General features: G+C 38.2%; 1 protein-coding gene across 2 annotated transcripts in view; it reads right to left on the bottom strand.

The window, feature by feature from the left end:
• Positions 1–339: 339 nt before the first annotated feature.
• Positions 340–14885, bottom strand: part of SLC4A10 (solute carrier family 4 member 10) — a gene marked incomplete at its 3' end in the record, with an annotated part of 132169 nt that continues 117623 nt past the window's right edge. For both annotated transcript variants that reach the window (XM_081315154.1, XM_081315155.1), the window contains 3 exons: positions 12082–12149; positions 10701–10817; positions 340–406 (listed from right to left, as the gene is read on the bottom strand). In XM_081315154.1, the coding sequence (XP_081171280.1) occupies positions 340–406; positions 10701–10817; positions 12082–12149 (252 nt within the window). The remainder of the gene's footprint in view (positions 407–10700; positions 10818–12081; positions 12150–14885) is intronic.

Genomic DNA, 14885 nt, shown 5'->3' with positions numbered 1-14885 from the left:
GCTATGAAAATAAGCCACATAGGCAAAGTAGGAAAATAGGTCCAATTCTACAGAGAGTAGTTGGAATGGAAACACTGGTTCACATTTCCAAAGGGTTTTCAATTGGGGAACCCCAGCAAGGTTTCATTGGCTACCCCCATTTTCTGCATTGCTTCAGCCAGAACCGAAGAGCAGACAATGAACTGAAGCACATACTGCACGACTTACATTTTTTTACCAGTGCTACTGTGAGATGATGCACAAGATGCACAAGGGGGGGGCAATCAAATCTGGAACATTCATGATTGCAGCACTCCTGCATTTGCCTTGTTTTTTTAAACAGACACACTGAAGAGCAAGTCACAGACAAGTCTCACGATCCACACCTTTCCCTGAGTCAGCTTTCTTCTCTTGTTGGCCTTCAGTGCTAGTTGGGGGAGAAGAGAGAGAAAGAATTAAGTTTTGCACTTGTGTTTCCACAATGCATCGCTTTGGGGACTGAGTAAATGAAGCAGCTCTCTGTTGCCCCCCCTCCTCCTCCTGCCCCCATATTTATTTATTTATTTATTTATTTATTTATTTATTTATTTATTTATTATATTTTTATACCGCCCTTCTCCCGAAGGACTCAGGGCGGTGTACAGGGCAATAAATACAAAAACAGGATACAAAAGTTAAAAACGATTAAATAAATGCCCAAGGTTAAAACAATAATTAAGACGTATTAAAACCCCAACCCTAACCCATCAGACCAGGTCAGATTGCTCAAATAGATATGTTTTTAGACCGCGCCAGAAGGAGCGAAGGTCGGGGGCCATCCGGAGCTCAACCGGCAAGCGGTTCCATAGGTCTGGCGCGCCCACAGAGAAGGCCCTCCCCCTGGGGGCCGCCAATCGACATTCTCTGATCGGAGGCACCCTGAGGAGGCCCTCTCTGTGGGAGCGCACTGGACGGAGGGAAGTTGACGCCGGCCGCAGCCTGTGCTCTCATGCTACACTGTTCAGTCTTGGACACGAGAACAGAAATGGGTCTGCTGTTTGTGGATTACGATTACAAAGAAAACTGTCAACATCACAGATAAATAAGGAAGGAGGCCACAGAGATATTTTAAAAAAACTTGACATACAAATCTGCATGCACAAAGACAAAAAAAAAAAGATACAGTACATTGCATGGGGCAAACAGCAATGAAAATGCCTCTTGCAAATAACAACTGACAAGGTATTTTAATTGCAGAAACAAGAGAACGTCATCCAATTTATTTGCCATATTTATTATTATTGTTGGTGGTGTTTTTTTTATTCTCATGACCATTGACAGAAAGATTGGATCAAAAGTGTCAATCCATCAATAAGCACATGTGCAATAATGCATTCTTTCTTTTAGTAATGTTGCTTGAATGCAACATCAAGGAAAAAAATCATACTGTGGGGGGGGAATGAGAAAAAATAGATGTGCAATATTTACAACGCAACAGAATAGGAAGTTCTACTTGAAAGTTTATTCTATAGTTGCACAATAAATTGTATAATTCAAGCCTACTGTTAGGATATTGAATGTAGTAGCTGGAACAGTAAAGTGTGCAATAGGCCAGAACACACAGCTGATTAGCTAGAGAGTGCTGACTCATGCACGAGGCAATCTACATTCCGATTGGTTGCTGTAAGTATAAAGGGGGAGTTTCCCTTTTTTCCCCTCCTTTTTTCTTCCCTGTGTTCTGCATACTGTTTAATTTACTTCATGATATTCTTGTCTTCCTGACTATCTTATGTTCTTTCTTTCTGGATGATGACAAATATTGCTGTAAGTTTTATATATTTATATATATAAAAGACTACAAGTTTGTGTTAGTGTCTCCAACTTCATGTGGACAGCTGCCGCACAATTCCATGACATTTGCTTCTATAAATCAAGAAATGTATAATATCATTTTCTCATGTTCATGCATTTATTGATGCTCTGCTGAAAAGCATTTATTCTGCACAGCTCTTCCAGGCATAAAGATGAATTTTTGGTCACCATCTCCTCTCATACCTTCTTAATCAGAATTTTTCCAACACCTTCCCAGATACATTTGTTGTTGTCTTGGCCTTTTACAAACTTTCCTTTCGTTTTGAAGAATGATTACAGTATTTTTCCGGTAGTTAATCAATCTGCAAAACTATATAACTATATCTTAACATTTCTTCAGTTAGATCATCCACGGCTGCAACTTTATCAGTTGTCAACATTCTCACAACATACAAGGCTACTTTTTCCTTATTTTTTTCTTGGACTCTAATGCTTTTAGCATTTGTTTCAATTGCACTGTTCCACATATTATTATCATTTGCATACAAATCTCTAAAACATTTATTCCAGCATTGTCTCCTTTCAGTATAACTACAAATCTTTTTATCATTTTTAATTCCATTCATTCTGCTGGATGTCCTTTTCATTGCAGTTTCCGAAAGGTTTTCTATTTCCATCAAAGTTGGACTTCCTTTGTTTTTTCCCCTCTTTATCATCACTTGCTTTCTTTGCTACTGTTTTTCTCTCAATAGACATTGTCTAATATATTTCACTCATCAGTTTTAGAGGTAATCGTTCCCTTATGTTCACTTTTTCTCATCCATAGCAACTTTCACTTCATTCCCCCTTCAACTATTTTATGCTATCCATTCCATACACTTCAGTAACACTCTGTAATATAATTCTGTTCACTTTGTACTAAGTATCTTTGATATCCTTTTCCTTACATCCACATTCCATTCATTTTGTTGTGATAGTGATCTACCTAATATATCCCATGTTTAAAATATTTCATCATCATTTTATGCTTCACTAATTATCTCAAAATTTCATTATAAACAATTTTTTTCTGTTTATATGTATTTTTTCTATGCAGATACTTGCAAAACAGTCATCATTCTTATTCTATTCATATTCAAATGGTGCAATAATTTTTTCTACATTACCTTCCCTTGGCTCCAACCATCCATTTATGTCACTTAACAGAATACTTCTTCTCCCCAGCTTCTGGTTTTGCACAGTAGCGCATCAGCAAAGGGATTGCAGGGCTCTGCACCCTACGGCCAATTTTTTCCTGTTAGGGGACCCTAAATGGGCCTAAAGTTGCCCCATAGAGGTGACAAAGAAGAAGGGGAACCCCGCTGACCGTGGAGAGATAGTGGTCGATCCGGTCATTCAGGAAAAGCCCTCCAGAAACCAGCAGAAGAAAGACTAGCTTCACTCCAGAGTCTAGCCCAAGCTACAAGCAGCCGAAGCCAAACAGCACTAATTTAAGCTTGATCATAAACAACGTGTTTGGAACTGGGTAAGAATATCGATTCTCTCTCTTCTACTTGATAATTGATTTCCTGGGGGGAAAAACCCAAGAAGCAAAAATCCTCCAAAAGTGAGAAGGAGGGACCCTTGCCCCACCCTCCCACAGAAGAAAGCGGTGAATTAAACTTTTATGGGGGACAGAAATATATTGAAATGAAAATAAGATTTAAATCTGGATAAGTTGGAAATTGGTGGAATTTATTAAGATTTTCTTTTCAAAAGATTACTAATGAAAACAGGAGAAAGTAATTGCTTGTTTTGAAAACTGAAAACTGAACTGGTGCTGACATGTTGATGAAGATATACAACTGTAGTTGCTCTAATACAGGAATTGGCAGAAAGCCCAGAAAAAGATGTTTTTGTGACCTTCAATGTCTTAACTAAACAGACCTTCAATGTCTTAACTAAACAGAGAACAGCTGTAACAAAGAAAAGAAAACATTTTGGGCTACCAAAAGGCGAGAACTATAAACCTTAGGGGAAAAAATTGACCTTCCTGGATTATAAATACTTATTGAACTGTGACTCTAAAGCTGTTTGCAGAGAAAGGAAAACTTTGATTTTTGGCTATCATTGAACATCAGAGATCTGCAGAAAGAACATATCAAGAAAAAACAAATACTTTTCAGGAGGAAATGTATGCTATGTTGCAACTAATTCAAACGACTATGATTTCAAACCACAAGGAAATTAAAAACAACTTTGGAAATATAAATAAACACAACTTCGATTTAACCTTACAACAAAAATACTCTCAGAAAATAAAAATAGAGAGTGATCAGATAAAGCAGACAACCAGAGGAAACCAGAGGAAAGAGATTTAAAGATGGAACCCAACAATGGAAGGAATTATGATTTAACCCAGGTGGAGAAAAACTTGCAGGACATATCAGACATGGAAAAGATAACCTACACTTTAAGATTGCAAAATAAGTCTGAGGACAAGAAAAAAGATTTGACAAAATGGATTATAGAGCTGTCAAGAGAACTATGAGAACTTGAGAGACAAAAAATGATAAGAGAAATTAAGAAAGAAAGAAAAAGATTTTCAATGAATACGAATACCCTCCCACAAAAACATCTTACTGGATTTGTCTCTTGCACTTATAACAACATCTACAAGACTATGGGAAGACTTTTTGGTCCAGTGGAGCATACAGATTAGGAAAGAAGTTTGCCCCCCCCCCCAAAAAAAAGGCTAAAGTTAGAATTAAGAAATTAGATGATGGGATTTATCAGATGGAATATCTAAAAATTAAATACTTGTTTGAATATGGTTAGAAAATAGGAAAATTCTGGATATAAATGTATTTTAGTTTAAGAGAGATGGGCTCCTCAAGTAACATAGTATTTTTTATGATATGAGAAATATAAAAATATAGGGATGGTTTATATGAGGGAAAAGTTTTAGATACACAAGTGTAATTGATCTTGAGAAAATCTCAATTGATAAAAATGTTCTGAATAGATTTCAAAGATTAGATGATTGGATTTATTAGATGGAATACTTAAAGATTAAACATTTGTTTGAATATGGTTAAAAAGAATAGAAAATTTTTGGATATAAATGTATCTTAGCTTAAGAGGGACATGTTTCTCAAGTAGTATAGTAATTCCTTTTTTTCTTCTCTCTTTTTTTTAACATATGAGAAATGTAAAATTGTTGGGATGGCTTGTATGAGGAAAAAGACTTAAATACTTAAGTGTAATTAACTCTGAGAAAATCTTAACTGGTAAGAATGTTTTGAACATTGTGGGGAAAACAAATCTAAATAAGCACTTTGAAAATAGGATCTATGAAGAAGTAATTAAGATGATCAATTAGAAAAGAAGCTTTATATTGACATGGTTGTTAAATACTAGAAAAAATGTATATTCAATTGTTATCTATCAAAATACTAAGAAATGTACTAATTCAAGGTTGGTAAAAGAGAATATTATTGGAAAAAGAGAAAATCAAAGAAAGCTACTATGTGGATTATGGAATTATAGAAATTGTTAGGGTTGGGGTTAGATATAAACCCATACAACACACTGTTTACCAAATATTAAGATGACTATGTTAAAAAAAATCAATAAAATATATTTTTAAAAAGAATACCTCTTCTCCTCCTCCATAACATCCATTGCATAATTTTCACCAAATGAGAACTCAGGTCAGTCCATTACCATCATTCCCTGGCACGTAATATGCAGCTACCACAATCCTAAACATTTATACAACTTCATAATAACCTAGATCATACCAATCCACGCTTACTGATATACAGTTTATCCCTTTCATTCTTTATTAAACTACAGCTTCATTTTTGTGCCTATATTCACCAACTCCATTCTCCTAGATCAGACCGCCTTTATTCAATCAGCTCCATTTTATTCCTATTTTTCATTTTTTTACTTCATATCACTTTTTTATTTCATTACATTCATTAATGGTCTTTACCATTTGGCATTACATCGTGCACGGTTAGCATTTAGAAGAGCCCCTAAATATTGACTTCTACTGCCTATCATGATTTTGATCATCTGAAGCTTTCACATAATGCGTTTTCATAAGATGAGACTGTATGGATCGCTACCAGTCTTTGCTGTACTTGTGCCACAAATATTGTTCCCTACTAACAGTAAGGGCAGTAATATAGAATTAGGCAGATTTTGGTCAGTATATTAGTGGCACATCCAAGGCCCAGTTTCACCTTATCTAGGAATTAATTTAATTTAATTTAATTTAATAATTTGATTTCTATACCGCCCTTCTCCCGAAGGACTCAGGGCGGTGAACAGGGCAATACACAATAAAAATCAGATACAAAAATTAAAAAACCATTAAAAACCAATTAAACATCATGCCCATAAAATCAATACATATTAAGTTAAAAACTAATTTTAAAAAAACCCAACCCCACCCCGTCAGACCAGGCCAGCTTGTTCGAAAAAAATGTTTTAAGATCGCGCCGGAAGGAGCGAAGGTCGGGGGCCGTCCGGAGCTCAACCGGTAAGCTGTTCCAAAGGTCTGGCGCGCCCACAGAGAACGCTCTCCCCCTGGGGGTCGCCAATCGGCATTCTTTGATCGGCGGCACCCTGAGGAGGCCCTCTCTGTGGGAGCGCACTGGACGGAGGGACGTTGACGCCGGTCGCAGGTGTTGCCGTAGATAATGTCTTGTAATCCAACATACAGTCTAACAACCAGGCCCTTCCAGAATCTAACAAGAGAAGATGGGCTATTCACAGCACTCTACTGCAGAAAGAACTCCTTTGGAAAGATTTGCTGTTCTGTTATTTTTCTGTTATTCTTGGTGTACAATCCAACTTCACCATTTCCTGTCAGCACAGGCTCTTCTCTTATTGCTGAAGCTTACAGAATAACAGAGTTGGAAGGGACCTTGGAGGTCTCCTAGTCCAACCTCCTGTTGAAGCAGAAAACTCTATACCATTTGAGATAAATTACTGTCCAATCTCTTCAGTGTTGGAGCACCCACAATTTCTGGAGGCAAGTTGTTACACTGATTAATTGTTCTAACTGTCAGGAAATTTCTCCTAAGCCAGTGATGGCAAACCTTTTAGAGACCGAGTGCCTAAACTGCAGCCCAAAACCCACTTATGTATCGTTGGGCGCTGGGTGGGCATGGCCCATTGGGTGGGTGTGGCCCATTGGGTGGGCGTGGCTTTGGTGGTAGCGGCAGACTGGGTGGGACTAATCAATCAATCAATCAATTCCAACTTTGTGAGATCTTTTTTTCCCCGCAAGAAGTTGAAATTGATTGATTGATTGAACCTCTCTTTTTTGCACATGGCGGTGGAGGCCTAAAGCGAAAAGGTTTTATAAAACCTAGCTGAAGGCCTAGAACTTGAGCAATGGCGCGCGTGCCCACAGAGAGGGCTCTGCGTGCCACCTGTGGCACGTGTGCCATAGGTTCACCACCACGGTCCTAAGCTATTAAAAACCAGTTTGCACCCACTTAGAATAGGGAGACATTTGAGAGCTCATGGTTGCTTAATTAGGTGCCAAGCTACCCAAGGGATCTTTAAAATGTTACCCTAACTCATATATTCAGAAGCCAGGGAAATGGCAGGATGGTAGAGCAGTTTGAATCTTTCCTCCCACCTTGGCAAAGCAGGGTGATGACAGTCTCCATCGAGGATCAAAATGACACAAAAATTAGTTAGTGTGATTCTATCTTTCATCCAAGGTGGTCTTGGACCACAGCCACTCACCCAGAGTCAGGATGGACATCTGTTGAGGATTGGGGACTATTTTTCAGTCTATTTTCCAGAGAGTTGCAGCAGGCCATCTTGACATTAAAGCATTGGATGGGAGATGAATATTGTTTGGGGATTACTTTATATAGAGAAGCAACCTAGAACTAAGGAGAAACTTCCTGACAGTGAGAACAATTAACCAGTGGAACCACCTGCCTCCAGAAGCGGTGAATGCTCCAACACTGGAAGTTTTAAAGAAGAGACTGGACTGCCATTGGTCAGAAATGGTATAGAGTTTCCTGCCTGAGCAGGGGGTTGGACTAGATGACCTCCAAGGTCCCTTCTATCATCATCATCATCATCATCATCATCATCATCATCATCATCATCATTATTATTATTATTATTATTATTATTATTATTATTATTATTATTATTATTATTATTATTAAATGGTGGTGGTGAAGGGAGGGAATGAAAGCAGTATGGCTCCCAGAGCTACCTGCTTCTCTTCCCATCCTTAATTTTGGAAAAAAGAAACCTGACTGCCCAAATACATTCTTCCCTTTATTTAAAACAAAAACCAGCAGCGACCATGCTGACTGCAGGAGGAGGCTGACTCTGGTCTGCAATTATGCTGTTGCAGCATCTCACCCTATGGAATGAATGAATTAACCTTAACCGTGGACAGATTGTCTTGTTTAGGCTGCTGAGAGGGAGGGAGACCACAGCAAAAGCAGCATGCCATTTTGGGGTGACAAAATAGCAAGACCCAAGCTGACATCTTTCATCCCTGCTACTTTATTAAAGCTAAGGAATGTGGCTAAAAGCAGTATGCTCCTCCAAGTTGCATGTGTTACTGTTATATTAGAATGAAGCTGGGCGCATCTACATAGTTTTCCAAATGTGCTTTTCGTATCATTTTGAAATGTATTTTGTCCCCCCAAAATTTACACATAGTATGTTTGTAAAAATTTCAAAAGATACCAGACAGTAACAATCAAGACAAAGATTTGGGGAAAGGATCTTACCTTTGGGAAATCAGCTTCTAGAGATTAGGAAGGGGAGCTTATGGTAGGAATGTGATAATGGAACAATCAAGTAGAAAATCACGTTAATTCAGAATGAATAGTAACTGAGGGAACAGTAATTAAACAAGATTGCACTCCACTCAACACAGAGATTATCACACAAATAAACCTGCCTTTTTTTTTTCTCCAGAGGCCCAGCAGCCTCGGAAGATGGAAAAGGTGAGAGAGGGGCTACTTAGCCCACACCCTCCATACTCTGATCTCTCAGAAGTAAGCTACTTGAAGTCATCTTCTCATGGGAAGGACCCTTTTCAATCGTTAAAAAGGTAAAGGTAGAGGTTCCCCCGCACATGCGTGCTAGTCGTTTCCGACTCTAGGGGCCGGTGCTCATCTCCGTTTCAAAGCCGAAGAGCCAGCGCTTGTCCAAGGACGTCTCCGTGGTCATGTGGCCGGCATGACTAGACGCCAAAGGCTCACGGAACACTGTTACCTTCCCACTGTAGTGGTCCCTATTTTTCTACTTGCATTTTTACGTGCTTTCGAACTGCTAGGTTATGCATATTACATTTTCATTTACAATATTTTATTCAGACAGGAAAGTCTGCCTTTTTTAGCTCTTTTCTACCTGTCATTTCTACACTCTGGAACACAGTGTAATTTTTTTTTTAAAAAAAATGTGCCATTATTTGTCTCCCTTCACTCCCCTCCCTCCTGCTTTCCTCTGTGTTGCAGCCATTGGATTATTAAACCTGAAGGCGGAAACTATTTGATGATTTTGTTTTTGTTTTTAAAAAAATGTCATCTGTCAAACCCTTCCCTATCAGGTTACACCAGAAAATAGATCAATTCTGGTTGATGTGAGAATCAGCTTATATCCGCTGGAATCTCTGTAGCACCCAAGTGATTTAAAAGAGGTGATGACAGGAGAGACTAAGCAGACCCATGATAAGGAATAAGGCAAGAGGTTCCATGGCATTATTAGCACACGTCTCTGATGCTAGTTTTAAGAGTTTGCAAAGGCTGTCAAAGGCCTGCCGCTGTACTATAATTATATTGAAAGAAACAAGCTCTTTTTGTGAGACAAGAACATCAGGAAAGAAGAAGGGACAGAATGGAGAATGCATCTGAGAAGTGTGCTAAGCCTTCTGTTTGTGTAGTTTTAAAAAGAAAGAGGTCTACCAATGAGAGAGATTGCTTGTATCCCACCTCTAGTATGATAACTTCCATATGGAGGACTCTGTCTGTGCCAAGGGATTGTACTGATCCCCAAGGTGATTCTAGTTACCTTGATGATTTACGCTAGCACGTAAATCAGACTAGCAGGATCTATGTGGGTGGCACACCACAGATTTCTATGCCAGGGAGCTTACATGTGATCTTCAATATGATTGCTTCTGAAAAGATCCCTGTGTCAATCCAGTGAGCTCCAATGCAAATATCCATTGGGCCTCAACAGAGAGGGGAAATGGGGTGGAAATATTTGCCTGAGCTTCTTCTAGCTTATGGTATTCTGGAGGAAAGCAAGGTTAGCCAATATGATCCCTGAAGAGAGGCACTTTTTCAAGGGGGCAAAGATGCATTACAATATTTTGTTATAGGCTCCATTTCTATATTCTAGAAATTCTCTTGGAATTCTCACAGTTTTGGGGAAGAAAGGAACAAATCCCAAGTTATACATACCAAGGTCTGTAAAAATTTTACTGAAATTAACTGTGGGCAACTATTAATATCAAGATGTTGCCAAACTAGAATTTGCAGGATCCCTTGATCCTGCAGGGCATCTTGACTAAGGTTGCTTGAAGATGTTGGTCAGCAATGTCTGAAAGGCCACAAAGTGACCACCGCTATTATAGAAGCTGAATGTTGGTGCAATGGCTTAGTGCGTGTACATATCTAGGCTGCACTTTTATAGATCTTTCTTCAGATGACTTTATTTTATTCATACTTTGGGGTTTCCCCCACAAAATCAGTTGAATGCATTCTCAATCACATTATGTAAATCTAAGTAATAAATGTATAGTGTTTTTACTGTGCTGAGCAAAGCAAATACTTAACCCTCCGCTAGCATAAATTATGAAATAATCTGTTAGAGCTCAATATGCTGATTCAGTCAACCAACCCCACTTTAAAAAAAATGTATAAAATAAAAAAATATTTTAAAACCTTTTAGCAGGAAAGCTGGACTCCTTGTCCTTGGCATTTTCTGATGATATCAACAGTGTCTTCCATACAGCTGTTTTTGCCATCTCATCAGAAATATTTATTACAGATGGGTCATCTCTGGAACAAAATCGGCACGCTCAGAGTTACAATCAAACTGCTGAATGTTATCGTTTAGAAGTGCTTCAAACGAGAAGAAGTGGGTCGATCTGTTTAAGGTATTCATTTACATTACCTGCTAGAACTGTGTGAAACTTTAAGTGGGCAATTTATTTCGAAGGAGGTTCAGCCAAAGCACCCCTCTCAAGTTGAAACTTTCAATCAGCTGAATTGAATTATCTGCCTTCCAATCAGTTTGGAGTGATTCAGTTGCAAACTGAAGATGTAATGGATTTCCCAACTGAGTTAAGAAAGTGGCAGCAGCATTCAATGATCATTTCTCGCCCTATTGGTGCCACCTTTATTCAAGCACCTATTTTCCTGGACCCGCGCCATTTTCCTGGTTAACATGAGGGCTCAGGAAAAGGTGGCTTCTTTCAGGAGTCACCAACAGCAATGTGTGCATACACCTCTGAATTTCCTTTCCCACCTCAGATTTGAATGGCTGTCCCCAGTGCTTTTTTTGTAAAACAAAAAGGTGCCGGAACTCACACATGTCATACAACCTGCCTTGCCTACCCTACAAGGTTCCATCCAAAAAAGGTGCCGGAACTCCGTTCTGAGCGTTCTATGAGAAAAAAAGCCCTGGCTGTGCACCATTAGGAAGAGCTACCCCTCAGTGACAAAGGATCTACTTTTCACATGGCAAAAGCCCCAGCTAGATCCCTGGCATCTCAGAGGCTTCTGGCTGAGAGTCACGCAGAGCCACTATGAGCAATAAGGAAGTAGAAAGAGGCCACCTCTGGAATTAAGGCAGCTTCCTCATTGGGCTAGAAATGATCCAGCCTTACCATATATAGACCAATAGGCAGGCAGGCCCTTTTAAAGGTTGAGCTCCAAATAAGAAGCAAACCAGAAATGAGATGGGAGACATATAATCAATGTCTACTTTTTAATTTTGCACTGGTGTTATCATCGTCATAATCAAAGGAGATGCAAAGGTTTTTCTTCTAGCAGGGAATGAAGGCTGTGGGGTTTTTTCAATAGAAATCACAGAATTTGGGTTGGATCCTGCTAGAATCTAGATAAAGATGGAAAATATCTTTTTATAGCTTTAACAGTGGTTTAACTGGAAAAATGGGATGGGGAAAACAGTTAAATAACATTCACTCTCAATCCAATTATGAAACAACTGCATTGCATCTCTTTTGGTTCTCAAGCAACAAGAGAAGCCAAGATTCAGTTCCTCACTGACAGGGAACACAATTAGTTCTGAGTAGTTTACCTGCAGTGTCCTTCAAGTGGCAACTGGACTGTTCCTTCCTCTTCCATTGCTAACATACTTTGTTCCTCCTAAGACAAAAAAAATGGAGAGGTTGACCAACAAATTATTGCTACCATATTGCAATTTTCAAATCAAATCCCTTTCCCTTAAAAAGAGCATAATTTCTTCACTTCTTTTCCATCCAAATGCTTTTTTTTAAATGTTCTGAGAAAATCAAATGTCATTTCAGTGATATTTCTCATTCATAAATCCTCTTAGAAATCATAGGTGCCAGAAGTTAGGCATTTGCTCTCCCCTGCCAATTTTGATGTACAAATCAGGATTAGTAAGTGAGGAAGGAAAATAAAAAAATATGAAATGAGAGAGAGAGATGAGAGATGATGATGGTGATGATGATATAGATAGATAGACAGACAGATGATATAGACAGACAGATGATATAGAGAGATAGATATAGATAGAAGATACTGTAGATATTTGCAGTACTTCTCTCTTGCTTTGTGTGTAATTTCTATTCATTTCAATAGAATAGCACAATTTCATTTTGGGAACATTCTGTATCTTCTTTCATTTCATGATATTCTTCTTCACCTCTGTCAAGCAGTTCAGCTCAGCCAAACAATACTGATTCCCTTGCCCTGGTTTTGCCCGCTGGCGGAAAGCTTAAACCAATTATGGAGTCCTTGGTTGTTTTCTTGCAGACATTTCATTACCAAATTAAGTAACATCATCAGTCTGCAAGCAAGAAAACAACCAAGCTCGGAGAGCACCAATGACTCTACAATTCAACCTTGAAACTCAGTCATCTGGCATTAGTCTTATACTCTTAAGTGAAGAGAGGGCAATAGCAACTGCACTCAAATAAAATTTAGTACCTTTGCTAGATGTTTCCATTCAAAGAACAGATTTTTTGATGATTTTTAGCCTTTTTTTTCTCAATCTGCTGGACAAGTAGCCAGTAGAGGTATTATTAGCTCAAGGGTCATAATTGATAAAAGAAATACTACAGTGATACTCTCAGTTTGTCAACTATTATTCCCCATGATTTAGAAATGTTACTTCTGTACATGCAACCTAAAATTGCATTTGCCTTTAAAAAAAACAAGTTTATTTATAAACATAGAACTGTGCGGAAAGGCAACACCAGAAAGCGGCATTTAAATATGGTCAAGGTATAAAAATGGCCATACAGATTCGTAACAACAAATCTATTTTTACTCCATGTTCTAAGTACCCCTTTCCAAGTAATGACGACCTGCATATTGTGTGGGCAGAGGGAGAATTTGGAACAAAAAATGGAACAATTGCATTTAAATGACTACATCAACATCAACAATACAAGTTAGTAAGTGTCCCACTTACGTCAATGGGAATTAAATAAAACTAACCGCTAACCCATTATGATGAGGAACTGTTGAGATAACAGGATTTCCTCTTTTTTGGATGTATGTGTGCATCAAATTTAATTTCAATTAGGAATATCACATTAATCCATGACAAAATAAGTGACTGAGAATAAATATTGTTTCCCACCTTGATGCTTAATGGTTACTATTAATGGAAATTTAATATTAGATTGAAGATCAAGCCACAAAATGAAAATCTTGATCCAATCAAATCAGACTTTTAAAAACATCTTGTCAACTTCGTTTCTATCTGTATGGAGAACAGATTTCTATTTTTAAAGCCAGCATAATGGTGCCTTTGCAATTAAATTCCAGAGGCTCCATGTCAAAATTTTTACTTCTAGTTAATTTTGTCATTTCTAAGCTTCACAGCTTCCCAGGATTTTGACAGCTGAACAGGTTTAATAATAGCCTCAAATATTTAGTAATGCCATAACATGTAAAAATAGGGGCTCAAAAAATATAGCAATTGAAAAGAAAAAAATACTTATTGCTTTGCTTTCTGCCACCATTCATATTTCTAAAAAGAAAGCGCAACATAGAAAGCAAATCAGACCAAAAAGAATGCATCTCTGTTCAAGCCAAAGAAATATCTTGTCTACATTTGACACTTCTCATTGCAAGAGACAGAACATATCACTTCAGCTGAACACGGGTGTATGATTCAATTATTTCTCTAAAGAAAAGTTAGGTAAAAGAAATCTAAGAGCACGCAAATACCTATTGATAAATCTTTGTGTTCCTTTTCTAAGCAGCAGAAACCTGGATAAGCATTAGATGGCAGCAAAGAGTTGGAACAATCAAAGAGTCATAGGGATGTTTGCAGCCAAAAAACTCATGCCGACTTTCCTATTTCTTATACGCAAACCTGCACTATTTCAGAGAATTACTGAGCATAGACACTGACATCTTAATGATTCCTAGAAATAACTTAACGTTGGGTGGATTGTATCTGTAATTATTTCATTCAGTACTTCATATTTAAACCAGAACTTTGGCTACTCCATGTGGAAATATACTTCCTATTTGCATGAAAAGTGTACCAAGAGGCTTTATCAGTCATACCGTATTTTCCGGCGTATAAGACGACTGGGCATATAAGATGACCCCCTACTTTTCCTGTTAAATTATAGGGTTTAGGCTAATAACTCAATATTTCACTTCCTGGAACACAATCTGCATATTAACAACTCGTTTAGCATTAGTACCCTTTTTTTATAAGTGCCACGATGTTGCTAAAATAAAAGAGGTAAACTTCGTGACCCTCCCAGCCCGTGCATAAAACAGAAATGAAAAGTCTTAAGCCTTTCTGTTCCCAAATACCAAGGTTTCCCCTGAGTTTTGTGCGGTTAAACAAACAGCATTTGCGTATTAATGTTTCTCCACGAAGCACAAAAT

Source organism: Vipera berus (genome assembly GCF_964194415.1).
Source record: "Vipera berus genome assembly, chromosome: 1".
Taxonomy (NCBI): domain Eukaryota; kingdom Metazoa; phylum Chordata; class Lepidosauria; order Squamata; family Viperidae; genus Vipera; species Vipera berus.
The sequence above is the reverse complement of the archived record's forward strand: the minus strand, read 5'-3'. Positions and strand labels throughout refer to the sequence as shown.